The sequence below is a fragment of the Ananas comosus genome, linkage group 18, assembly GCF_001540865.1.
Source record: "Ananas comosus cultivar F153 linkage group 18, ASM154086v1, whole genome shotgun sequence".
NCBI lineage: Eukaryota > Viridiplantae > Streptophyta > Magnoliopsida > Poales > Bromeliaceae > Ananas > Ananas comosus.
The window spans coordinates 7,309,284-7,336,846 of record NC_033638.1 but is presented as its reverse complement, the minus strand read 5'-3'; the positions used below and the strand labels follow the sequence as shown (position 1 = coordinate 7,336,846).

The 27,563-nt window shown below is 36.8% G+C and overlaps 3 protein-coding genes across 5 annotated transcripts; 1 reads left to right on the top strand and 2 right to left on the bottom strand.

Annotated features, from left to right (window-relative positions):
• Window positions 152–4,277, bottom strand: LOC109724138 (ribosome biogenesis protein NSA2 homolog). 2 transcript variants are annotated; one of them, XM_020252844.1, is made up of 9 exons: window positions 4,168–4,277; window positions 3,894–4,013; window positions 3,718–3,785; window positions 2,498–2,606; window positions 2,333–2,401; window positions 2,108–2,165; window positions 895–1,130; window positions 437–488; window positions 152–345 (listed from the first exon to the last, which is right to left on the bottom strand). In XM_020252844.1, the coding sequence occupies exons 1-9, from the start codon at window positions 4,168–4,170 to the stop codon at window positions 278–280; spliced, it is 783 nt and encodes a 260-aa protein (XP_020108433.1). In that variant the 5' UTR covers window positions 4,171–4,277; the 3' UTR covers window positions 152–277. The 2 variants fall into 2 exon arrangements, 1 of the variants encoding a protein (XP_020108433.1); XR_002219833.1 differs by lacking the exon at window positions 152–345 and having other exon boundaries at window positions 895–1,248.
• Window positions 5,944–12,576, bottom strand: LOC109724137 (F-actin-capping protein subunit alpha). Of its 2 annotated transcripts, XM_020252843.1 has the most exons (11): window positions 12,339–12,576; window positions 12,140–12,255; window positions 11,093–11,182; window positions 9,477–9,541; window positions 8,507–8,668; window positions 7,669–7,747; window positions 7,491–7,568; window positions 7,092–7,166; window positions 6,977–7,012; window positions 6,273–6,382; window positions 5,944–6,178 (listed from the first exon to the last, which is right to left on the bottom strand). In XM_020252843.1, exons 1-10 carry the CDS (start codon window positions 12,460–12,462, stop codon window positions 6,275–6,277), a joined length of 933 nt encoding a protein of 310 aa, XP_020108432.1. In that variant the 5' UTR covers window positions 12,463–12,576; the 3' UTR covers window positions 5,944–6,178; window positions 6,273–6,274. The 2 variants fall into 2 exon arrangements, with proteins under 2 accessions (XP_020108432.1, XP_020108431.1); XM_020252842.1 differs by having other exon boundaries at window positions 5,944–6,382.
• On the top strand, window positions 16,203–23,370 carry LOC109724118. The gene is made up of 14 exons (XM_020252809.1): window positions 16,203–16,793; window positions 17,742–17,925; window positions 18,011–18,079; window positions 18,160–18,258; window positions 19,182–19,261; window positions 19,341–19,629; window positions 19,740–20,141; window positions 20,695–20,992; window positions 21,129–21,387; window positions 21,906–21,990; window positions 22,325–22,376; window positions 22,464–22,513; window positions 22,583–22,630; window positions 23,000–23,370. Exons 1-14 carry the CDS (start codon window positions 16,429–16,431, stop codon window positions 23,174–23,176), a joined length of 2,457 nt encoding a protein of 818 aa, XP_020108398.1. The 5' UTR covers window positions 16,203–16,428; the 3' UTR covers window positions 23,177–23,370.

Sequence of the window (27,563 nt, the reverse complement as noted above, 5' to 3'; positions counted from 1 at the left end):
TTTAAAAAAAAAAAAAAATTTCGAGCCGAGATTACAAAAAGATTTTAAAAGAGTCCCAATCCAGGCACAATATAAATTGGGCTAAAACAATGCCTGGGTATAATGGAGTTCGAAAAGTAACTAGCCATACTGCAAAAGGGCAAACACAATATCAGGAGTAGAACTAAGCTGTTATAAAGATCAAACTCGATCAAAATTTTGCCATGAAGAGTACATTAAGATGTTAAGGACAAAGAACACATAAAATCCCTGTAAATACTACGCAGAAAAGCACTTCTCATACAAGTAGCACGGCATTGATACAACCATCGTTCTCAGGGTTATTTGTAACTTGCGCATATTTACCTGCAACCAACAAGAAAAATAATTAGGATTCAGAGAGAAAGAGTAGAGGAGAATGCAAATCTTCAACGAGATGTAGAGCTGAGTTTCTCACCCCAAACTACTTTTCCTGCAGGAGTAACAAGACCAAGTTCACTCACATTTACCTGAATAGAGAGACAGCAACGTAATACGTCAGAGAAAATTGCTGCATAGTAGACGAAGTTCCCGAACAATATCATAGATTCGACATTCGTAGAACAGTTTTCAATTAAGGCCCAATTGAGTAACAGGTACTGAATAAAAAGCTACTAATTGGACACCTGGCTACCGCTTTTCAAAGTGCAGAAGCTATTCTGAAGACAGCTCAAAAAGGCACTAACAAGCCCATCTGGCCCTGGTATGTTTGATGGGGGCCAAATGAGAGCTATAGTGACGAAGAGCACCAAGGTTGGTGCTTTAAAACTGCGAACAGCTAGCCAACAACTAGCTGGGAAAAAAAAAAGACCCTAAAGACCCTAAGGAAGAAAGAAAAATGAAACGAACAAAGAATATTAAGTGCCCATTTCATACCTCTACGATTGTTCCCTTCGTCATTACTCCAAGAGAAGTGTACATTGGTCCGTTAGGATTTTTCTTCACCCCAATTATATCAAGATTAAAAGTGCACTTCAGTTCGGGGTGAGTCACATGAGCTTTAGTAAACCGCAAGCCCGTAGGGCGAATGAAGCGTTCGTACTTTGGCGGCTTTCTCGTAAACCCTGGCCCGACAAAGGTCGCTTTTGTGACCATTCTCTTCCACTGCTTGGCTGGATGGCAGAACAATAGGATTAGATGATAAATCAGAAGGTGAGCGGTTCCCTATGTTTAAAAGTTGTGCAATTGGCAGGTTCGCCTCATGCATAGTACAACATGAAGTGATCATTCATAAGAAAAAAATTCTTTATCAGGAACAAACAAAGATAACATTCGTAAAATCTGAATTCTGAAATCACCTTACAAAGATCATAATTAAAGTACCAACAACAAATAATTAACAGTTTAAGCATGCGCATGTCCACACATTGTATGTACTACAGAGGAATCTCAAAGAGGACTTCAGCTCTGGGTGTTATCCCACTGTTCAGGTCTAGGAAAGATGAAAATTAGCTGTTGTATGGGGCCTACATGGGGATATTGCTATTCCAGCAACCACCATAGCATTGTTATCCTCAGAATAAAGGATACCTTCCATACCCAATACCGAGTAACGAGCATAAGCTTCTATTTCCCTTGAGCTTGGTACAATAATAGGATTATCTACCACTGTCCCCTCTTTATTTCGTTTAAAAAGAGGAGCTCAAATTAATACTAAGTTAAAGACTGTTAATCTAACACTCAAACCAGTTCTAAGTCCAGCAATGTAATATATCTGTAAGATATGATGATTGGACTTTCTACACTGCCTCTTCAGCTTCCTAAGTGAAATATGAATTAAACAGGTCCAAAACGAGAAATAGAAAAGAACATTCAAGCAGACATGATTGATTTGAAATGCAGCAGACTAGTTGGATAAGATAAACCCTGACTACAATGTTTAACTCCAGCAAAGGAATCAAGCAGATACTTTGCAAAGGTCGTTCTAATATTTTCTACTTATCATTTCTCATACATCATTATGTTCAGGTGGTTTACAATCATCTTAGATTTGTCTTTTATTGATGTTAGAAGTGACTAAACGAACAGTCATAGCTAATTACAGAAAAAGAAACAGATTAAGAAATCAAGTTTCAGCAGCAATACTTACTTTTTCTCTTGCCAGTGCGAAGAACTTTAAACATCTCTTCTTCAGCAACAGGTCTCACCTAAAAAGATAAGGAATATAAGAGTATTGAGTACAACATACTAGAAGAGGATATGACTCTGCTAATGTTAGTGACATTTAGAAATCAGATCCCTTTAACATAGACCAGCCAAATATATTGCAAGTTTGCAACATGAAACAGTTGAAATCATTTTAAAGGAAACTCACTTTAGGCAAAGGAACATCCCACTTGCCAGCCTTTTCCTTCCTTTTTTGCTTGATTGTATTGCTGATAACCTGTGAAACTTAAAAAGATTGTCAATTCGCCAAACTAGAATAAAATATTCACAACATGCTATATAGTGAGAATGCCGACTAAGTATAACCAGTAACCTTTGCACGTGTCGTTGTGTCACGATCAAGCAAATAGGCAGGAATTGCTCCATCACGAACATTATCATCCACCTTGCGTCTCGTTGATGACTCCTCGTGCATAGCAATCCTGTAAAATAAAAAAGAAAAAGAAAAAGAAAAAACAATTTAGCACTAGCTTATCAGCTTACCGAGGCAGGATTGATACAGCAATTTCCATAATTTCTTCAAAGCAAACATGTCTATACATATTAAGGTATGTAAAGTAGCAATTAACTAAAGACGACTGACCCCAAACTTTTACAGGTCATAGAAAGAAGTTTCACATCGACCGTAAAAAATATATCTTTTTTCGGTTATGGACCTCTTTGACTTGTTGATCATAGGTTTGGAGTTTCATCAAGATAAGCATCAATCAAGCTGAATGAAAACTAAAATGTTTAGCATCTAAAGATTCCAAACTTCCTTCACATCCTTCTATAGTACAAAAGGAGTGTACCCACTATTCTGTTTGAACAATCTTGTTAATATAAACAATCATAACTTTCGTCGTCTACTCTATTTGAACAATCTTGATAAATATAAACAATTACGAATCATTACCTTCGTCCCTGAATCAGATGACTTAGAAGGACATTTCTATAACATAATAAGCAAGGTTTTAAGTATCTATCGGCACGGGCTATGCTCACTGTGCTGACAAAATATTGGCACAATACCACCTCTGTGCCAATGGCACAGTTTAAAACTCTTTTTTCTGTGAAAATTAGTGTGTTGTTGCCTCAATAAAGTACAAAAGATATGATAAAAATATATCATAAGCACTTAAATACATTAGGTTAAAAAATAAATAAATATTTCATGTCATAGTGTGTGGACACGTAAGTATTTTTGTAACCAACACATACAATACAAACAAGTTTTCAACACAAGTTACATGACCCGATGCCACAGCACTTGAATCCTTAACCATAAGCTTATCTCTAGTAGCAATCTGATATGCTCACAGATTGAGCAGATTCTAAGATCTTTTACTCTTCAAATTCCTGTAATTGCCTAAATCGATGCTGCGTCTCAACTCTCAAAAGGTTTGAAATCACCACCCAGGTTTAATTTACTCAAATTATGTCCTAGTATGACTGCAATTAGCAACAATTGTTGACACATGAACTAAACGAAGCCAAATAGATTTTGAATACGTTTTACAGCTCAAATAATTAAAGATGAACAACGAAGCTTACGTCTTCTTCATCAGCGCCTTCTCCGCGTATCTTTTCTTCGCAAACATTTTCCCCTTAATACCAAGAGCCTATACAAACAAAGTCATAATAAATCAGAAAATCATCGAGAGAAAGCGATTCCCATTGAAAACAAGAACATAAACCTAAAAAAAATTAAGCGTTTATGGCGGCCTTACCTTTTGAGCATATTCTGATCTTTTGTGTACTTCCCGAGCCTCCTTCTTCCGCTTCCGCTCGAAGTAATCGGGGCGGTAGCCATGGCGCTTCCTGTGAAGCTCGATGTGATCTCCTTGCGGCTAAAAATTGAGAAAAAAAAAAAAGCAAAGCCATAAGAATCGAAATTGAGGGCAAAAGGAAACAAATGGGGGGAGGGTTCCATCCACGAATATGAGATAGATCAAAGAGAACGAGACAGGTTCGAAACCCTATGTGGGGAAGAAGAGAACTCACCATGGCGGCGGAGAGGTCGAATCAGAGCACCACGAAACCCTAGCGTAGAGGGAAGAGGGAAAAGGAAGTAGGATATGGCGTCGTTACTATCCTATAAGTCGGTGTATTCGAAAACTGGCTCGACCGGTGGTCGGACGGGTCCAAACCGGACTGGACCGGAAGTTTTCTAGTGGGCTTGTCGATGGACCGGTTCTTAGACCAAAAAGGCCCAAAATCTTTGGTTGGCATGAAATCAGGTTAGGTCGGGTTTAAGCCAAATTGGTAAATAGATGCTAACAGGGAGAATAATATATATATATATATATATATATATATATNGTCATGCCCGCCACGCCCACGAGCCCGCCGCGCGCGTTCCACAAGCTGCTTTAAGGGGCGTCCCTAGACCAGAGTATATATATATATATATATATATATATATATATATATATATATATATATATATCAATTCGCCAAAAGTAACGGTGGATAAATAAAAGCTACTACCTTGAAAGTTTAGCTGCTAGCCGTGGCAACTTGTACTAGATATGGTGAACTTAATAGATCTTTAGTTTGAAGTATGAAAAAGCTATAACAAAAGAATAGATAGCTCACCTGTGTTTTTATTTGTCGACTTTTATTTATAAGAAATTTTTTACTACTATCCTCAGAACATCAGTTCTAGTTTTCATATCTAGAATAAAATTTATCAAATTTTTTAAAAGATTGTTTTTAAGTTAACTAAACTTATAGAAATGCAGCAATTTGTTCTTTTGCAGAGTATAGCTGGTAATTTTAATATTTAAAACTTTGGGAAACTACCTATTCTCTTATTATAGCCTTTACATATTTAAAACTAAAGATTTATAAAGTTCACCATATCTAGTACGAGTTATTACGGCTAGCAGCTAAAGGCGACGTGGTCGATCGCACGGGGTTCTTTTTATTCCACTAATTTTCTTATTTTTAGAAACAATTCAAATTTCATCCAAACGCAAAATTAGTCTAATTCTTATTTATATCTAAACTTATATCTATTTCTAAAATAAGCAGCTCTTATTTATATCCAAACCCAAACAATAGTCTTCTATAGAGGTGTCCACGATCTGAACACGAGCAAGTTGGAGCCTGCTTATGTTCGGCTCGTTTAATAAACAAGCCGAACATGATCTGGTTCATTTAAGTATCGAGCTAAAAATTTTAGCTCGTGTTTGGCTCGTTAATAAACGAGCCGAATACGAGTAAGTTAAAAGAATTAAATTGGATATGTATAAAAATTAAATTTATAAAATCTTATTCATTTAATCAAATGGTTAAAACTTTATATATAAGTGAATCTTTTTATAATTGAACTCGACTTTATATTTTTATTTTACTAAAAATAAAATAATAAAAAAATATATATTATATATATAATTATTTATTTATATATATAAATTAAATAAATTATATAAATATAAAAATATATGTATTCGAATCGTTATTGAGCCGAACACGAGCGAGCTGACCCCAACTCGTATTCGTCTCGTTTATTAAATGAAAAATTCAAGTCGTGTTCGGCTCGTTTACTAAACGAGCGATTCGATCTCAAGCTCATTTCGAGCCGAACACGAGCTGGCTCGCGAACAACGAGCTGGATTGCCATCCCTAGTCTTCTAGCATCATCACAGCATCAATTTGGAGGGTGAAAAAAAATTGCCGCCGGAAAATACGGTATTACTGTGTGCGAAACTGCAACAACTGCAAGTTTTTCAGAGTTGCGAGCAAAATCTGCAAGAACCATCGAGTTCTTCCTTCTTCACACAACATGCCATGCAACTTTCACTGCTTTGAAGCACATAAAATCTCGATACAATAGATTCACAAGAAAATGATGTGTGCTGTATCCAATATACATTCACATGAGAGATTCTTACAAGGCCGAATGGTTGTAATTCAACATAGACATCACTTTTAACCCATGACCTTGAAAAGAGCTAGATCCAGCTTTCGAAGAACTAAGGTATGACCCAAGAGGTCAAATTTTCTGACACTTCGCAAGAAACAGAAGCCTGGAGGTGAAAATGTTAAGTGAAAGCCGATTTCTTTCCTTCGGGTTTTTTTTTTTTTTTTTAATCTTTTCTCACCTTCACTTTCCAATCCCGAGATCTTTGGCAAGGTCTCTATTCAGGCTGAATTGGAAAGTACTATGCCAAGGAAAAAGAGTGCGAGTAACTGGAAGTTTTCTCCGAAGATCCTGCATCACAAGCACTACCAAGTTGGTTTTGAAGCAATCAAATTGTTTATAGCTCTACAAGTGATTTGAGATATATCAGCTGAGAATACAAAGGTACATTTTCAAAATCTCTTACAGTTTGCAGGGTAATAGACAAACAAGATTGCCAAAATTCTTAATTAGGAGAGTGCAAGATAAAAGAAACACTGTTTGCCCTTCTCTAGCCCAGATGCTATGAGAGCGGAGCTGTTTGATAAAGCAGTAATAACTTTTCGTTAAAATGACCCCAATAGCTTCCTGCTAAAGGTAGAAATTAGAAGCTTCAAATTAGAACTTCTGTTTTTGAGACATAAAACCTCATTTTGGCATCTCGCTATAGCCTAGAGCTCTCAACTTTTACCAAATTCATGGCTGCTTCTTCTCAAATAGAGAAGCAGCTGAAAAGCTAAAAGGCAAACAAGTGCAGCACAACTGTATTTGACAAAATCATAATTGTGAGAGGCCTTGTAAACAAGTATGAGATAATATTTTCTTGCTCTTCCCGAAGAAGTAAATAATACTATTTGAACTTCCTAAAATAAAAATTTAGAACTAGCTTATCACTGCTCCACATACCTTGAAAGTGGTGTCAGGTAAATTTAAATAAGATGCCTGCAATGAGGAAGAGTCAGTATCAATCAATAGGTCACCTCGAATTAGGCTTAGCTAAACCAAAAAGATAGGGCAAGACCTCAAGAGATGTCATATACTCAGTCTCACGATGGCGTATCATGTTGGTTATTGAAATAGCACAATCTTCAGGGGACTGAAAAACAGCAGTTTCATGTGAGAACATTAGCACAACCAACACACTAGGAAACAAGTCTATGGTCAAGAAAACATGGACTTGGTAAAAGGAATTTGTATGCTATGGCAATTGCTTTATATATGATGATAAGTGGCAGGGATTAGGTGAAGGCAATTGCTATTGGTTACCATTGAGTGGTTGCAGCCACCATTTGTTAGGCGAAATTTCTCAATACACCGTACATGTTCTAAAATCATATGCTGTGACCAGGAATATCATAGCATGCCATTGCATTTACGAGCATATTTCTTAAATTTTATTAAGTAGTTTGCTAGTGATTACCTGAAATATGGTGGAGTCCTTGCACTCATTATTTGCATCTAGTTGCACGTTTCCTTCCTCAAAATAATGGGCACCTACCTGACAATCATGAAGTGCAAGTAGTAAAAATGATCATTAAATGGTAATTCGTGTAGAATGCGTGCGCTAGAAGTGATTGTGAAAAGTATGGATATGCCACCTGCATCTTTCCTTTCAATTCCACGAGTTGCAAATCATCCTTGAAATCTACACTCCAACTTGAGCGCCAGCTACCATTGCTGGAGAATCAGTTATCGTGGCTCATCAAAATCACAAAAAAAAAAAGAAAAGAAAAGAAAAAAATCCTATGGCTTTTAAATAATTAATAATTAATATTAATTGAATTTGGGAGAAACATATCCACATAAAGCCTTCTTGCAACAGTCTATGGACTAAATACAATTAGCCATATCTCTTGACATGGATGTAAAACACACTAAATAAAATGGCTATTGACAAAAGAAGATTTGTGATTCTGAGAAGTGCAAACAAATGGTGATAGTATCATAGGATTGTTGTTACTACACAAAAACAGTAGCAAACATCTGCATTATCACTAGAGCTGCTGTCAAACTACTTTATACTGTGGAAGAAGTTGACCTCGAGCCTCTAATGCTGCCATCTCAATTATTTTGATCAACAGATATTACTAGGACATTTTTCCACAATGTACCTGCTACAAACTAACTCTCTGGTTTGTTTCGTTCTCTCCTGATTATCAAACCATGTGTGCTAGTCTTTAATTGCATATATTGCTCTCACAACATTATTAATGCATCCTACTGCAAGAGAAACAACTAGTTTGCTAGCAAGGCTCACAGATTGGCTGAATATGATCATCATGCTCAGAGAAAACACTACTGCGTGACTTAGTCAAGAATATAAGCTGTGTTACCCAGCTATAAGAAAATGAACTAGAAAAATATATCTGGAGTTTGAACCAGTATAACAGGATTCAAATAAGGAAATCAAACTAAAGGATTACATAATTCACACACCAGAAATTTTGTGGGCTATGCTTAGCGGCAGAAATAATTATTGCAAACCCAAAGTCAGCTCCTGGTCCTTCAACATGTTTTCCACCAGTGCAATAGACTGCACATATTCCTTTTGGATATGTCTCACTAACATACTTCACTAGTTCATTATCCAAGGCAATCCTGTTTCAATATGATCCACAAAAGAATTAGATATTAGATCAAGAGTGGCACATAATTAATTAGAGGTAATAGAATAATAAACAATACAATCCATTGCATATTCCCATCCTATCACATGTAACATAGAATGATATAAAGCAGCATTTTTCAATCGCTAGAAAATCAATTTACATGTTGAAAGTACTCCCTAGTGATCACAACAAACATTTGTAAAGCAGTGTGAAGTATGCAAGTATATCGACAAGATATATGCATAGACATACACATACAACAACGAAAATTAAGAATGTTGAAGAAAGAAAGGAGGAAACATGCACTACAAAAGATTGCAAACTTGCCAATCAAGAAATACAACTTCACATGTTCAAGGTGATACGAGGAAGAGAATGAAACGTAAGCAACAGCAGTAGCAGTGGTTTCTTTCAATCAGTTTAGTACTTGGTGAAGATTTAGCTGTTCTTAACAGGGCATTCAGCAGGTAGTCCCATTTGGAAAACTGTATAGTCTTTTAATAACATACATTTCCAAGCAATATCAGGAATTCTCCATACAGCTTACATTAATGGGCACAGAAAATAAATAAAAGAAATCTAAAGAAACACAGAAAACGACTAGAAAAAATTTATATTGATTTAGGAAGGTTTTCACTAAAAAATTGTGATATCAACATTTTACTAACAGGCAGAAGACTAGATAGAAATCTGCCGATCAATGAATTAATTGTTAATTAAAAAATAATATTCAAGCAATAAAGATATATAGACCCGGATAATTCAGATAAGGTCATTATGAAACTAAAGTAACATACCGAAACTCCTCAACATACGAAGATGGAAGCTCTTCATCTGTAGCGGCTCTAACTTTTGTGCAAACCTGAGTTGTCAATGAAGAAATACAATCTAAGCAAGCTGTCATTTCAATATATCTGCTTGTAGCAAGAGAACAATGAGAACTAAAAGTAATGCATTACAAAGCTTCCAATAGCATAGAATTGGTATAGCTTAGAATATTCACATGTTTCATCGCACAAATTAAAAAAATACTTAAAATCAATATAATTGATCAAATCCGAATTCTACGTGGAAAAGAACTTTTTTTTTTTTGAGAGATAGGTAGCACGCTACCCGCTTCATTTATTTCATCTAGAAATAAACTTAGCTAGAAAATATGAATCAACTAGGATTCGAACTTGGGACATCGGGTACCAACCACCAAGCTCTTTGCCACTTGCGCTAGGGACGGCCGGTACGTGGAAAAGAACTCTTAATAGTCTAAAGCAACTGGGGAAACAATCTTACTCTTGATACCTGCAGGTTCATTTGCTAGACAGTATTATTCAACACATAGGCTGAAAATTCTATGGGTGACGAATATATAAGGCTAATGCATTTGAATAATTACCTTTCCTGACATGCTATTTTCTGTATATCCTATCTATCAAGATATATTTAGATTAATTTACAGAAATTGAAGAATTACTTTTTGACCTATAATGGATATGAGTTACATATTTAACCAAATAAAGCAAAGATCAGCATCAATAGCCAATACCTCCAGACTAACTTGGACTGACTGTAATTATTAGCATAAAATATGTAGTAAAATGTATACTGCCAGATAATTGGCAAGAACCAAAAAAAAAGAACCCCGTCCAGATGAAAAAAGAAAAGGTTCTTTCTATCCATCAAAATGCATGGACAAAGACCTATAGGCACAGACTGGAGCAGCTTTCTCAAGGTATGCTAGTTATTAGGAGTCACAATCTCGGCACCAGCCTCCTCGTTCAACTTGACACAACACAACTCGACACGCTTAACCCATTGGTCACATAAGGGAAGGTAAATATCATTTGATTCCTGGCAGGCTCGCAGGGATTTGGGTCGAGAGTCGTTGAGCCAGCAGATCATGGCAGCTCACAAGTTTCTCTTTCGCACTGTCATTTTTCTTCTCATTCTATTACTCTCCCACTTTCCCTAGCTCCAATCATTCTCAGTCGCTACTCAATCTCGCTGATGGAGGTAACACGGAGACCAATTTGACAAGTACAGCTCTTTATTTCTAAGTCGATGAGTTCGGGTTAAACCGTTTCTCTTGTAGGCCGGTTTGGAATACAGTCTCCTTCACCCACTCATAGTTGGGTCTAGTTCTATATGGTGCTATATGGGCCTCACCCAATCCATACCCAACCCCAGCAGCCATGTTTAACAACATATGCTTTTCACATCAATCCATGTTCTCACATCATTCCAAAGCTTAACAAGATATGCTGTTTAACATCTCAATATTAGATGCCTTTTATTGGCAGTTATAAGCAAGTTTTCAACAACATATGTTTTCAAATTGAACAGTTTTTTTTCCAAGCAAGAAAACAAATAATTTTAGAAGTGTAAGATGCTCAGATGAGAGTAAAGATTGGGAGATTACCTGCTTCATATGATCCACAGTAGCAACCTGCATCGTCCTGGGATCAAAGTAATTGCATTTGTCAAGTTCTCCATAGGGCGTAATGATTACCTATAATTGTGCAACAAAATATAGTGAATTTGCAAATGCAAGAAAAAAGAAATTAACTAGCTAAGCAGTAAGAATGGAAAAAAAGCATGTTTGAGAAGGTTAAATATGTCTGTTAAGGACTACCTGAAGTCATGGACTACAGTTAAAGATGTTATAACCACATGTTTGCTGCTGGAAAAGCATTGATAAACCACAAAGAAAAAAGTACATGACACATGTCTTTTTGTAACAAAATGTCTTGCAATTTTTGATAAAAACAATTAATGAAAGAATTTTCCTCTTTTTGATAAAAACATACTCTAGACTGCCCACTAACTCTATATATGTACAAATATCATCCTAAAAGTTTAAAGTGACAATTGTTGACAAAACATTTAGAATGCAATGATTGACATGAATAACACTATAGTCCTAGTTGTTCCCATGGGCCAACAACCATGCACTCATGGCAACATTAACAAAATCATAATTGTTTTCAAGGCCCAAAAGCACTTGAATTATCAGATCCCTAGATCAACATTATTATCAATTTGTGATCTCATGGCGCAGACGCTTTTGGCTAGGATAATTGCAGCATTGAACTTACATTCTAACAATTCCTTGGAGCTCATTCAACATGAAGCAAGTTATCCCTAAGAGGTGAAGCCTGTTAACCTTCAGTTTGGGTTTAATAGAAATCTGCACCTAAATTATGAAGTATCTAATGTTTAGATTGTTGTATCTCGTCTTCATCATACTTCATCTCGTATCAGCATTTTTGTACTCTGCAAACAAATCATCTACAATTCCAAAGTCCCAAATCAAATCCCGCGACTAAAAAAACACCACCTAAACGCTCAATTACACACTAACGATGGCAAAATCCAAGCTCATACCATGCAAACAATCTAAATGATCCAACAAACAACATCATCAAACTTAAGAAAAGAGCATGCAATCATCGCATTACGCACTCACATCGCCGCTCCTATCGGGCATCTCGAGCGCGACCAAATGGCTCTTGTTGTAAATCGGGAACGCCTCGGCCGCCGCCGCCTCGTAGACACGATCGTTGCCGAGAAGCGAACGTATATCTGCATAGTTCTACAGCGATATAGAGATCAAAGAAGAAGAAAATAGCGAAGTAATTGAGGGGGAAAAGAGAGAGAGAGGGGACCTTTGGCGACGTAGTTGATCTCTCCGGCGGGGGCGTTGGTGAGAAACCATTTGGCGATCTCCTTCTTCTGCTTGTCGGTGAGCTCCGCCGCCGCCTCGTCGGCGTCATCTCCCCCATCGGCCATTGGAGAGGTGAGGGAGCTCGGGAACGAGAGAGGTATGTGAGGAGGACGACGACGACGACGAAGAGGATTAGGGCCCGGGGAGAAAAGAGGGGACGCTCCCGTACGGAATATCCGTATAAAATCTCCATATGAGGACATTAAAAAGAAAAAAACAAAATATCGGGTGCAATATGTGGACAGGCCCTCATACTATCCCCATATTTAAATTTGGTTACTGAACTTTAGTTACTGTCATTTAAATTGAAAAGTTTCTTTTTTAAAAGAAGAAACCACCGTTGGTTGTATAACTAGTGTACTAACCCGCGTGTTACGATGAGTAGATACTGTTAGAATAAAAATTTATAAATAATAAAATATCAATTTAGTACAAAAAATAATGAATATAGTCTATATTATAAACAAACACTTTTTAAAAAAATAAAACTATAATGAAAAAGAATCAATTGTTCCAATAAAATTATTCAATCTTGTTCAAAAAAGGCCACATATCATGCAAATGGATGTTTAAAATTATTTTTATAACACAATAATCAAATAAAATGCCATATTGCAGTTGATATGACTAAAAAAATAACTCACAATAATATGCAAGATAATTTACAAATACTATATACTAGTGTAGTTACCCGCGCGATGCGGCGGATGGGTATTATCAGAGTATTAGATTTTTAATCCAATCCAACTCATCTTAAATAGAAACTATCAAATAATTTCAAAAAATACTGTAAAATAGGTTAAAAATAGATTAAAAAAATAGAAAATAAGAAGAGAGAGAAAACAAAGAAAAGATAGAGAAACTCTCACTTAATATTGGTCTCTAAGAGGGCGAGTCTTGCCATTGCTTTTACTGCCGTCTCGATCTCCACTGTCATTGCCCACGCTTTCTTCCGCAGCCGTCTTAGTCTCCAATGCCATCACATTCACCACCTCCGCCATCGCTATGACCTGAAGCATCGCCCACGCCTCAGACTAAATGAAAAGAGGATAATACATCAAAATTAGGAATTTTTTTTAAAAAAAAGTAAATAGTTCCCACACCTCTTGCTAAATGAAGGAGGTTGTAATTTATTATAAGAAATAAAATAAGCTTTTATTTTCATGACATGCATAGGAGAGAATGAGGCTTTTGCGTGGGTTTTTTTGATTTACGATTATATTAGGGTTAAAATGAATGGATACATTAATTAGACGTTATATGCGGAGGGAAGGCAAAAGATTGGACCTTTTGGATGAGTTTCTAGATTTACGGTACATTTAGATAGGGTTAAATTAGACGTTATATGTGAAGGGAAGGCGAAGGGTTGGTTTCATAAGATAAAAGTCCAAGAGTAAAGAATTTGATATTTAATGTGACTAAGGGTTGTTAATTTGATATTTAGATAGAGGAATTAGTTTCATTTATTTATTTATTTATGAGGATGAAGGGATGAAAAATGACTTGCCACGTGGCAAGAAATATTGTGCTTTCATTTAAGTTTATAGATATATATGGAGTCCGGCTACTATACTATCTATAGTACGGGAGCTCCCGTACTATAGTGTCGTTTTCGATCTTCGGGCGTTCAAATCAACGATCCACACCGTTAAAACTGATCTAGGATATTTAAAGTTTTTAGAAATAAATTTTTATATTTTTTCGACATAGTTTACTTTATGATCAAAACATTTCAAATTTGTCAATTTTCAATGGCTATTATGACGAATCGGGAGTTTAACGGTATAGAAGAATCTAAATTTCTTCAAATTTTGATAGAAAATACTTTAAACTATATAGATTAAGGTTAACATTCTTGATCTTAAATTTAAAAGTCCTATACTCAAAATTTAAAGAGTATTCAATTCCCACCGTCCATTTTGACATAATTTATTTACTAAGTAAACGATGTCGAAAAAATATAAAAATTTATTTCTAAAAACTTTAAATACCTTAAATCAGTTTTAACAGTGTGGATCGTTGATTTGAATGCCCGAAGATCGAAAACTACACTATAGTACGGGAGCTCCCGTACTATAGATAGTATAGTAGCCTAATTNAGAGTGGAAGACCAAAAAGTAAAGGAAATGGGTTAAAAAAACTCTTTAGGCTTTAATAAATCTAAAGAAAAAGAGAAAAAGTAAAAAAATAAAATAGGCCCCACTTCTCTTCAAATTAACGGGATGGGTACATGTAGGATTTAGCAATGGAGATTAATGTATTGGTAAGGTATAGATAGATAGGTATAGATAAATAACTCATTTATTTTAGCTTAATTAAAATTAAGAATATATATATATATATATATATATATATATATATATATTCCTATATTCTCAAAATATACCTAAATTAAAATATCTTTCAGTTTTCAAAATAATTTATTTTAATAATAAACCAAACTTAACTAAATATATTATAATTCTTTTTATTTTTTCTGTCAAAATTAGATTATTATGATCAAATAAAATTTATTATTTTATAAAAAATCGTAAAAAAAATTAATAATTTTTTAGGTTTTGATAATAGCATTTTGATTGTTTTTTTTTTGAGAAAAATAGTATTTTGATTGTTAGTCCCTTATAGGCAAGAAGTGGGGTGATTGGTTCCTAGAAAAAAGTGAAAACTATTTTCAAACAAAAAGTTTTGTATAAGAAATACTCTTTTCCACAATTTAGTTTTTCAGATAAAAAATGAAAAACAAAAAAAATACTTTTTCATAAAATCTGGGAAAAACCTTCTTCAGAAAAAAAAATTACTTTATTTGAATAATCAAATGGACGAAAAATATATTTTTAGTGAGGAAAATATTTTCTAAAATATCTTTTGAAAAACCAAACACCCCTCGGCAAAGAGTGTTTTTCGAAAAAGAAGTTTTCATGGAAAAGATATTTTTGTGCCTGTAGCTTTATTTTTTTAGAAAATCAAACACCTCTAAGGCACTCTCTATTACTATCTTTTTATCCCCTTCCTAACTCCTTGAGAGAGAGTGAGAGAAAAATATATGAAGTTTGGAAACCTCATCAACTACAAGCCATTTTTCTTTAATCATTTTCTAAATTGAAATTTATTAAAATTAATAATTTCTTTCTATTTATTATTATAGTTAATGAAATCAGTAATTTCAGTGTCCAAAAATAACATTCATAGTACTTAAATTTAATCAAGTAATAAGTATATTTAATAAAATAGTTTTATTGATTATAATGCTATTAATTTAGCAAAATTTTAACTTTATTGACTAGAAAACTCAATTAAAAAAATCAAAAAGTTAAAATGGTGTGAATAAAAGAAAAAAAAAGGTTAAAATGTTTAGAATTACTTGATTTATTGGCTATTTTGATTCTACTATCGAATCTTTTAAAGTTTTGACTTTGGTACATAAATTTTTAAAATTTATTTGATGTAAGTCATTTAATAGTTATTCTGATGCAAAATTTAAGCCAATCATTTATTTTTTTAAATTTATAGTTCCATAAATGATATAAAATATGCTAATTACGCCCATAAATACAAACAACATTTTCAAAATTTGAAGTTAAAGAGTCATCACCGGCTTCAGTTAAATAAATTAAAAAAATAGATGATAAAATTAAAATTGTTAAAGATTAAGTAGTCTAAAAAAGGTGGTAGTTCAGATATGTTGCATACAATTTTACCATTGGTGGAGGTGGTTCCTTCAAAACTTTCTATAGTTGAGGGGCTCTTGTGCACTTTTAACCAGAAAAGATAATAAAATGGCAACAATTCACCCCCAATGGGAAGGGCTTCCGCAAATTCCCCGTCGCCCCATTTTCCTCTCCACTGTATATAAGCAATTAAAACCCTATCCCTCCGCAATCGCACCGACACCACTCCATTCGAAACCCTCAGAGAGAGAGAGAGAGAGAGAGCGCGAAAGAGCGAGAAGGCGATCTCTTTCATGGCTCTCATTGCCCTAGAACCCCGTCGCGCATCGCCGCCGCTCGCCGCCGCCGCCGCGGGAGACTGCAATGGTGCCCCCGTCGCGCGCCTCTAAGCCTCGCCGCCGCCGATCCCTCGAAATGCCGAACATCCCGTCCCCGGCGCCGCTCCCGGCGCCGCCGCCGCCGCCGCAGGTTCCGCCGCCAACGCTCCCGGCTCCGCCACATCTCGGTCTCCAGACGCCGCCGGAGAGCGATCGCCGCGGCGGCGGCGGAGGCGGCGGCGGCGGAGGAGGAGGGGAGCTCCGGGCGCCCGATTGTAACCTCGGGGCGCTGTGCGAGCACATCCGGGCGGAGGGTTTCAACTCCGGCACGTTCTCCGACGTGGTGGTGGAGGCGATGGGATCGACGTACCGCCTCCACCGACTCATCCTCTCGCGCAGCTCCTACTTCAGGTGCCTCCGATCAAGGGATTTCTCGATCTTTAGTTCTGTTGATTGCAATTGAAAAGGGTTTCTTGATCTTTAGTTCCGTAGATTGCGATTGAAAAGGGTTTCTTGATCTTTAGTTCTGTAGATTGCAATTGAAAAGGGTTTCTTGATCTTTAGTTCTGTAGATTGCAATTGATGTGTACATTTCTGATTCCTGATGAACTTGTGTGCTAAAAATTTCCTTTTTTTTTTTTTTCTGATTTTAATATTCTATATACTTGGTTATAAGTATGAGAATTTGATACTTCTATCGTTTTAGTAAAAACTGTGCGTACGCCCCTCAATTCTAGGCAATTCAAGATGGGTTCTTGCACTTGTTCTGTATACTGACACTTTCTTAACCTCCATTTGTTTTTATTCAAGTTATTCATTATATTTGAATTAGGGATTTTTAAAATGAAAAACTATATTAGTTATCAACTGTTAATACTACATGAAATCTGCAGTTCCATAGGCTGGACAAGCATGCAGAGTGGTTAAATTTTAATAGAATCACCATTGGACTTAGCAAAATCCCTAATTTAATTGATGAAAATAACTTAAATCAAAAGAATCAAAAAATTGAGGTGGTGTTAGTCAAAAGAAGAATTGCTGAGGGTTTTATTTTAAAATGGCCTATAGTTTATGGGGTTCTGCAATTTTTCCTCTTATTTTCCTGCATTTTTTCTATAGATTTATGTGGTTTTCCGTTTGTTAATATTGTATTGTCTACGATCTACTATTTGACAAATTTTGCATCAGGCATAACCAATATCTTTTGGTAGTTGATTACTATTCCTTTCTTCAATGATGAACTTTCTGATTATCTTATTAGAAAGGTAAATATATGGATGTTTATTTCTGAGAAAAGTTTCATTCTTAACATGCTTAAAGAAACATTCTAGAACCGAGGTAATTGGAACCAATTTGCAGGAACATGCTTCATGGACCTTGGAAAGAGGCTGGCGCGCCTACTGTAGTCTTACATATTGATGATCTAAATGTTAATTCAGAGGCGATTGCTATGGCCTTGGCTTATCTCTATGGATTCCATCCCCAGCTCAATGATAAAAATGCCTTCCGCGTCCTCGCTGCTGCTTCTTTTCTTGATCTGCAGGTTATCCAGATTATCAATTTGGCAAGAAATCGTCTTTCCTACATGCTTTATCTTCTGTTGCATAAATATTGGGATTTTCTTGCAGGACTTATGCGCAAGCTGCACGGATTTTATCATTTCAGAACTGCGTGCTTTGAACTTTTATTCTTATCAGGTATGATCTACTTTCTTGTATCAAGTTGATGAAACCAGATTTTTGTTTTAATTACATTTTCTTTTGCTTTTTCCAAAAAGGTGTTTGCAGAGAGCCAAGATTATGGCATACATGGAGAGCGGGTCAGAAATGCTTGCTGGGGGTACCTTTGTCGAAGTGCCACAATGGAACTGAGAGAGGTAAGAAGACAATGTTTCACTTCACAAATGGTTGATTTCAATTTAAACTACTATGATGCACAATATTACATATCTGCTTTGCCTTGGGTTGCGGATGTTTGGTACTGAGAAATTTCTTCTTTAAAAGAAAAAGAAAGAAAAGCTTACAGTGCAACTTGCAAGTGTCCTGGTACCAAATGTTGCCAGCAAAGTCAGCTTAGCAAGAAGTCCCTATGTTACCTTTCGGACTAATTTTAGTTTCAGAGTCTGTTATAAAAATAAATTCTCCTGCTTTCAGATTGACTGTAAATACTTAATGCCTTAAGCCTTGTTTTAACGTGATGTCTAGAGCTGTTGATCGTAAAAATCTAATGAAATTAGTGACAGTATGATGTCTAGATCTTGTATTTTTCCAATAAATAAGCATCTTCATTCACTTGCATTGTAAAATTAAACTTGATTTCGGTTGATTGAGTTCTCATTGGAGAATATGCGGGTCTCCTCAAATTTAATTCGTGAATTAATGTAAATTCTATGTCCTTCTTAGCAAATTCGTTCACATTTTTCACAATTCCCTTATTCCATCAACTAAGTATAGATTATGTAAAATTATTTAAAACATTTTTATGCACAAACAGCCCTTAGCTTAAACCATTGCTAGGCTACTGTTGAACCTTGTTCAGAACATGCCAAAGTAAATATATCTGTCAATCTGTGTTAACTGATGCTGAATTGTGTCTGGCTATTCCTTCTGGACCAACATTTCGTGCTTATTAAAATGCTTGCACATTAAAAAAAAAGTCTTTTAACTGACAGTTCATGTTCTGTGTTATTTTCGCTTTCCACCAGTTATTTGCTTTCTTACCTGCTCTTTTGCTTGATATGTACATGCATTCACCTGCTCTAAATCATGCGAGTCTCACCAAGTATAATTTTGATATTAGGTACTTCCCAAACTATCCTCACAAACTCTACATACCCTCCTTACATCTGATGAACTATGGGTTCCTAATGAGGAGAAAAGGTATGCAGCATGCTACTAGCCTAGCCTGCTATCAACTTTTTGAACTTACAATTTTAAACCTTCTTTCCATTTTCTGAAGGTTTGAACTAGCGTTTTACACTCTACTTGCAAAAGATGCTGCTGCTAAGGAAGAAATTGCTGCAGAAGAAAGATCAAATTCTGAGGTGGACTCTATTATGCTAGAGTCATCTTTACCAAAGAGAAAAACTATAGTCCACAGCAGTACTGGCAAACAACTAGAATCTGAATTGGGACAATTGAGCATACTAGACAATTTAATCAATAGAACTTCTCAGGACAATTTGGTTGCGCTTGCAGATTGCACAGTGGACTTCCACGCAGCTGGTTCTTGCACCGAACCAGTATGGGTATGTAAATAACTCCGATTGGTTCTAGATTCCATATATACCCTCAAACCTGTTTTACCTGTTTCTTGTTGTTTGATATAATGAGTAAAAACATCTTGTTTTTGATGCAGAGTGGTGTTGAAACTGCGAGAGTAAGAGAAAACGCCAGCACTGTGGAAGGTTCACCTGAAGAAAGCACATTCTTTCAATTAAATAATAATAATTACTGGCTCCCTGCAGATCAGTCAAACAACTGCTCCTCGGCAAACCCTTCCAATGGAGCAACATCTAGTGAATGGGGAAGGTGCAACATGCCCTCGTGGGGCGGCAGGATAGTGGGGAGGGGACAATCTGACACTGCCAAGGCAAGCTCTTCCATTCGTGGTGATGGATTTGATGCCTTCATGAATGTCTTTGAAGGGGGCTCTCTTCTCTATTGTAACATGTCCTTTGAAGCTTTGCTAAATGTCCGGAAGCAGCTAGAAGAATTAGGGTTTCCTTGCAAAGCTGTCAATGATGGTCTTTGGCTTCAGGTTTGGTTGCATTTCTTTTGTACATATACCCCTCTTGTACATTTATTTGCTTGTTTACCCTTGAAAAGTTGCAATTTGCCCTATAGCCCTATGAATAGTCTATATTTGCTTGTAAAATCCTCAAAAGGTTTTTGCATCTATACCCTTAGAAATAGCTCAATGCATGTATGCCCCTCTACCTGAGAGTTTTTCATGCTCAAAAGAAGGGTTTTACACTAAAAGACAGCATAAAACTAAAAAATACAAGGGTGCCGCAATTGCACACCATAACCCAGCTTTTTAGCATGCTCTCAAGTAAAGGGGCACACATGCAACTATGTCTTATTTCCAAGGGTATAGGCACAAAATGTAATGTTGAGTGTGAGGTGTATACTCATAAATATGAGCTATTTTGAAGAGTGTAAGCTATTTTGAAGAGTGTAGGTACAAATTGTAAATTTTGATGTATGCACACAACTACTGTATTTTGAGGGCAATATATGTGAAAATCTCTTTTCTTTTCAGTTCTTATTCATGGGAATCCTGTTTCTAACCTATGCTTTTTTTGATTCAGATGCTACTGTGTCATAGGGTGCAAGCAATAGGAGCTGATACTTGCAGAAATTGCTGTCTCATGAGTAATGCATGCGCTTGTAGACAGGCATACGGGTATTCACATGGTGGCAGTTCAATGGGCTACTACAGACTGGAGCATGATCGAAGCAGTACTTCCAGCAACATTGGCTCCATATACATTCCGGAGGCCCAACAAGCTGATGGAAGCGGCGCGGTTGGGCCAATGCGGGTCCATGTGAGGGGTGCGATTGATGTGCTTGCGGGCATTGGGCGAGGAGGAACTGCATATGTGCCTGGTGCGACTTGGCCTCCAACTTGCTGTGTATTTTCACATGTTCCTTTTGGGCCTGGCAACAGCAAATTGCCAGCTGTTGCTCGCGAACAATGAATCTGAGCATTGAGTTGTTGATTTTTATAATGTTGATATTTCAGATGGTTTGACTGCACTGGTTGGCCTTAGCCAAGGGAACAATATTGTGCATGTTAACTCTGAGGAAACCGAAATACCAGATGCTCGTGTTGCGGTTAGGTTTACTGGTGCAGCATCTGTTGCCAATGCTAGTGGCACTTCAGTGCAGGTGACAGGACCTGGGGATCATGATCTCGGAAATGATTGGGAATGTTCAGAGGGTTCGTCCATATCCTTGGATTTGAAGACACCATTGCGCCATTTCCCTCCTTTTCGCTTTGGGTAAAATGACTCGACTTTTTATTCTTGTTAGATATTCAATGCTGCTACTATATTTCATAGAGTGCCATGCCACCATGCTGGCTACCACAAGGTGGCGCTGGCTATGGAATAATATTGACGTGATGCGCCACTTTGCTGATGGCATTGACCTGAAATCCTCTTCTTGTTATCTTGACATCAAATGGCTTCAAATTTTCTTTTAAGCTTCTTTACTTTCTTGTTTATACATTTGACTATTCAGGTGATTGAATTGGATGAAAGAAAGATTGATTTTGCGAAATCTTGATGTTCCTAAAATTCAGCCCTCATTTTCATCAGTATTTTACAATTAATAGATGAAATTAGTGGTAAATAAGTCATAGATCTTCTGGATCTACCTGACGTTAGCATTGGCCATGCATTTGTATGAAATGGAAAGTGATGCGTGTGAGTTGCTCGTATTCTGATTCAGTAGGTTCAGCAAGCAATCTGTGCCAATTATCTATGTTCTCAAATTGACAAATTTCAAATTAAATCAGGGTGGAGTTTGAAGATGTGCACAGGCTTACTGACGGCCTAGTGAAGCACTCTCCAGATGTATTCTATGCCGGTTCACTGTGGAAGGTTTGTACTCGTATACCTCTATGTGTGTATCATACTCGTAGTGTAGTAAAGAACCAAAATTTCTTGTTTGACGTACATGTAAAAATGAGACCTGCATAAACTTGTTTTCAATTTCTTTTTGTGAATGAAGAATTCTTGCTGTATTATGGGGCGCACTTTTAAAAGGTTAGACCTTTTAGTTTCCTATTTAGAAACTTCGACTGTTTTAACGTGTTAAAGATTTTATATACATAACAGCAATTTTGCAAGACAATACAGAATCCATGAGTTTTGATACTGGCACTTTTCTTTTCCGTGCGACGCTAATCTGAGAAACCTTTGCGCTGCTAAATAGGTGAGCGTCCAGGCATTCAACGATGAAGACCCACAGGGACGCCGCACGCTTGGTACATTTCTACATTCTCCTGATCTGTCTTAATTTTTCACCCAAATGGTTTAACACATCTACATCTCTAAACCAAATCGCCATGCAGGATTGTTTCTTCACAGGCGCAAGGCGGAGGTCTCTGATCCTTTACGAAAGGTCAGTTACTTACCTTTGGTGCGGGATATTGTTGCATGTTTTCTGCCCGCTAACATTTCCTTTTATCAGGTACATATGTACATAGACTCGCGGGAGAAAGTGACAGCCCGGTATCAGGTACGTTTTGTGTAAGCATGTGGTTTACGGAACCTACCTCTGGTAAATAGTGAAATTGGTACTTGAACTTCAAAAAGATTTGATTACTACCTGATGACCTTACATTACTTTTGACTCTTAGAAAATTTCATCTGTTAGAAAATGTTTTCGGCCAACAAGGTTTTAAAATATTTTGTCGAAAAGCAGAAGCACTGTCGATTTGTGAGGAAGAGGTACTTACTTCAAACATTGCTACATAAGGTTAGGTAGTAAGGTAGTAAAATGAAAATTTAGAGTTGTTTAGATTCCAATTCAAAGTGCACAGAGAGGGCAGCATTCAAATTATATTCTGCTTCAAAATATCCTGAACTTCTAGTATGAAATTCGCAGTTAATTTGTCCATCAAAGAGGGAAGTCCTTGTTTTCGGAAGCTTTAAGCAGGCGGGGACGCTCCTACCGAAGGCGCCCAAGGGGTGGGGCTGGCGCACCGCGTTCTTGTTCGACGAGCTCGCGGACCTCCTCCAAGGCGGATCCTTGCGCATCGCCGCCGTTGTGCAATTAGTATGATTCTGAGCAGGTTACGACTTACGAGAAGGTGCTCCTCTTCCCAGCATTATTTACAACTCTATAATAAGCGTTCAGATGTATATATAGTGTAATGGCAGAAGTTGCCGTTGCTGTCTCTATTGGCAATATTTGCTATTATTACTTTTACCTCTCATTAGGCAGGTCTAGTAGTAAATCAGCTATTATTTTTATCACTCGAAGTGAAGTATGTATATATATATATATATATATATATATATATATATATATATATATATATATACACACCAGTCCGGCTATGGTGCTTTTACAAGCACCAAACACTTGGTGCTTGTAAATTTTTTACCGTTAGATCTACTCTTCTGATCATTTTTAATCGTTAGATTATACTATTCAACCAACCACCCACTCAATCTTTGGGGGCCCACGTNTACTTTTAAAAGTATAGGAGTTCAATTTTATATATATATATATATATATATATATATATATATAATATAGAGTCCGGCTACTATATTCTTATGAGTACGATTGCCCTCGTACTCATAAGTTGTTTTCGATGATAGAGCTTTCGAATCGGCGATCCATACCGTCAAACATTATCTAGAGTATTTAAAACTTCTAGAAATCAAATTTTATAATTTTTCGACATCATTTACTTACAATCAAAAGCTTACAAAATTGACAATTTTTAACGGTCGGTATGGGATACTTGCTAGTTTAACGGCGTAAAAAAATCGGAATCGGTTGAATTTTTAATAGAAAATTATATTCACTACCTAGATAAAGATCAATAACTTCGATCTTAAATTGAAGGATCCGATTTGTCACGCCTTAGATTCTTCATTTCTCCGGGCACGCTAACAGACCCGTCGTATATAAAATTTTTTTTTCTGTATACGAAGCGAAGTTGTACATGTACCTGTAATCACACAATACTACTACTAGTAGTATAGAGTTGCTAGAAAGGAATAAAATATAAATAATAACAGTGGTTCAATACATATATAGCATCCGGGTACAAAATAATACTCGCTCCAGCGAGGTACAACATCAGTATGTAAAGAATCAAAAATTACAACTACCTGCAGCTGGTACTCCACTAGCACAGTGATTCATCTAGAAGGGCTCTAACTTGCAACGCCTTTGCCACGATCAGTCTCGGTAGTAGCAGCAGCCGGAACCGAAGGCTCTGCAAAATAGGGGTAACAAATAAGCGTGAGAATTACTGCAAAAACAAGTAGTCCTCAGTGGGTATCGCCCTCAACTCATCGGCTCACCCACCAAGAGTCTACAGATGATATGCTCAATGATAGTAAATAATTGAAAATAATCTACAGCTATGTGCCACTATACTATTATGATCTGACACTACAATTTGTAGAATAATGCGATCTCTGATCCAATCTCACTAGGGACTGTGAACACACCCGTCCCAGGGACTGAATACACTTGTCCCGCCTGTCGAAGCTATACCGTTACCTCCACACTAAGCCGTCCCGTGGAGAGTAAGTTCAACCAGGACACAACGACACCAACGCAAACGCACAAAGTCCGACTCCGAAGTGGCACTCGTGGGCGCTACCCAATTGAGTATGCAAGTGTGTCTCTGTCGAGCTTAATGAGGCTCTCGTAGGCTATAGTCAAGTAACAGGGTCTAAGTATCCAACTCACGTACCCTCGGCATAATCTGATGCAAAAACAGTAATCTGGGTCCATTGTCAACCCCGATGGCATCCGACAGTCCGAAACAGCCTAAAACACTGCTGTAAAATAAGCTCGGCATCCCAGCACGAGTGTAAATACATTCTACACCACCCTGAGTATCCACCGCCCACAAACTGCGGTGATACCAACAAATTACGGCTCCTAGAGCTAAATCTGATAGTTTTAACATATGACAATGTAGAAACGTCAGTTTTCTCCTAAGTCAAATCCAAGTCCAACATGTATATTCAACTAACATTTTAAGCTCCAAACTCAGATTTCATAAGCATGCAAATCACTAGTTTGAGCTAATTACATGATATACAAAAGACTAAACATACATGCTATCAATTACTAAACTTAGGAGGAGAATCCGATGATTAACCCACCTCTAGCGCTAATCCGACAGGCTAGAAGTTACGAAATCACAGGGAGGCTCAGCCGTGATCACCGAGCACCAGCAACAATACCTCTCCAAGGCTCTAAACACTAAAAATATTAAAATTCCATCAATTATATGCAATTCAGCTTATAAACTTAAATTTTGCTCAATTGCAAAGCGAATTTCACCTTCCAATCACCAATTCAGGTGAGAAAAGATTCCAAAAGCAGTGTACTATGATGGAATGACATCCTCTGGTTCAAATCCAATTTCCTCCCAAGCTCAAAACACAAAAACATCAAAATTGCGTCAATAACCCCAAAATTCAGCACTTAAGCTTAAACTTTCAATTCCAATGCTAATACTCACCTAGCAACATCCAAATCCAAATTCAGGTGAAGAACACCCTCTAAAACCAGTAGGGAAAGGTGGAGCAACTTCTTCTGGTCGAAATTTCAGCTCTCTCCAGGAATTGGTCCATAATAACCAAAGAAAACTCAAATTCAGGTCCAAAACAGCAGCAGCCCAGAAGAATAGTAATTTGACCAAACTAACCTCAATCAAATGTAGTCAAAATGGACTCCACGAAATCTTCCAGAAGTCAGCTAATCACCAAACCAAGTTTCACAGCAATTCGACCTTTCTACATCGCACACGAGTCAAAACGCCGAAGGTCCTGCTAGAAAACTGCTAAACTGGAGTCCTCAAGCTTCAATTTGTGAAATTTGGAGTAATTAGAGGGGTTGGAATGCAATTTTGGCCTTCACTGTGAAGAAGAGGTGAAAAGAGCTCACAGAGATCGTACTCCACCTATTTATAGGGAGTTAGAATGGTCCAATAAGCCCCAGGAACTCACAACTCAAACTTGCTATCCCTGCAGAAAGAGACACTTTCGGGCGCCCGAAACCATGTTCTGGGCGTCCGAAACTTCCAGACTGCACAAATACTCTACTTCGATTCCTCCGCCCGTGGTGTGCTGCGCCCAAATCCTGCTCCGGCGGACCTCACCTACCACCAACCACGTGTCAGTGCAAACGATATTCATGAAGTAAACTTTCGGACCCTTTTCTGGGCGCCCGAAACTAGAATCCGAATTGGCTTCCAGTTCTGCTCAAACCAGCACTCAAGTTCTGGGCGACCCAAACCCAGTTCTGGGCACCCGAATCTGGCAAAACTTCAGTTTTGCTTATTTGAGTGCGCCGAGTCCATTTCTGTATCCATTTCGTGCATAAACGACTCCGACTCAGTCCGACACTCACCAAATGTGTCGACCAGTCACTAATACTGTAGCCAATCCTATCCAAACCTTCGGAACACTACATGATCATCCATTTTTAGGACGTCGTTCGATTTCGACCGTTCATTTTGTACCCGCTTGATTGACTTTATTATGATTTCAAAAAATTACGAAATTTATTTTTTAGAAGTTTAAAATACTCTAGATCATATTTAACGGAATGGATTGTCGATTCGGAAGTCTAATCATCGAAAACAACTTATGAGTACGAATAGCCTAATACTCATAAGAGTATAGTAGTCCTAATATATATATATATATATATATATATATATATATATATATATATATATATATAGTTGAGCTGTAATGATATCGGTAGCAAACAGGCTTCGTTGCCACCCATTTATTTTCGATGGAGTCTCCAAAGCGATGATCGGTACTGTTGAACATGAACTATACGACTTAAAAGCATCTAAAAATTAAATTTCATACTTTTCCAATATTATTCTCTTGTCCATCAAGTAGGCATAAAAATAAACTGCTGAAAATGAATATCCTCTAGAAAGTGATGATAGTAGTCTTGTAATGAAAATCAAGGGTATAGATCTTGTTCTAAATAGTTTAAAGAATTTTTTAATCAAAATTTAATTGATTTGAGTATTTTTACAGCATTAAACTAGAAAATGTCTCATATTGACCATTAAAATTATGAATTTTAAAATCATTTGATCATTAGGTTAATGATGTCGAAAATATTTGAAATTTGGTTTTTAGATATTTCAAGTAGTATAAATTATATTTAACGATGTCGATCGTCGATTTGGATGCTCTATCTTTGGATTTGGATGCTCTATCATTGAAAACAAATGGATGGTAATATTTCTGCTCATCTCTCTTTTCTCTCTCTCTCTCTCTCTCTCTATATATATATATATATAAATTTTTTTCTTTTTTTTTTTCGTTTAATTTTCCTATTTTTTGCTCCTGGCTATGTTAGGGAAGTCTGGCTAGCTAGCTACCGAGGAGCTTAGTGAGTGCTAATGCTTCATCGAAAAATTACGAACCGTTTTGTGAAAAAA

What these genes read in the sequence shown, in the direction of transcription:
- LOC109724138 (XM_020252844.1), bottom strand. An exon ending in CGAAGGGAACAATCGTAGAG is followed by an intron (nt 489 to 894) that starts GTATGAAATGGG and finishes CTCTCTATTCAG; the next exon opens with GTAAATGTGAGTGAACTTGG. An exon ending in TGCAGGAAAAGTAGTTTGGG is followed by an intron (nt 346 to 436) that starts GTGAGAAACTCA and finishes TGTTGGTTGCAG; the next exon opens with GTAAATATGCGCAAGTTACA.
- LOC109724118 (XM_020252809.1), top strand. Translation starts at nt 16,429, where the DNA reads ATGGTGCCCCCGTCGCGCGCCTCTAAGCCTCGCCGCCGCCGATCCCTC. An exon ending in CCACAATGGAACTGAGAGAG is followed by an intron (nt 18,259 to 19,181) that starts GTAAGAAGACAA and finishes TTTTGATATTAG; the next exon opens with GTACTTCCCAAACTATCCTC. An exon ending in TCTCTGATCCTTTACGAAAG is followed by an intron (nt 22,514 to 22,582) that starts GTCAGTTACTTA and finishes TCCTTTTATCAG; the next exon opens with GTACATATGTACATAGACTC.
- LOC109724137 (XM_020252842.1), bottom strand. Translation starts at nt 12,462, where the DNA reads ATGGCCGATGGGGGAGATGACGCCGACGAGGCGGCGGCGGAGCTCACC. An exon ending in TGCCCGATAGGAGCGGCGAT is followed by an intron (nt 11,183 to 12,139) that starts GTGAGTGCGTAA and finishes GCACAATTATAG; the next exon opens with GTAATCATTACGCCCTATGG. An exon ending in AATTGAAAGGAAAGATGCAG is followed by an intron (nt 7,569 to 7,668) that starts GTGGCATATCCA and finishes CATGATTGTCAG; the next exon opens with GTAGGTGCCCATTATTTTGA.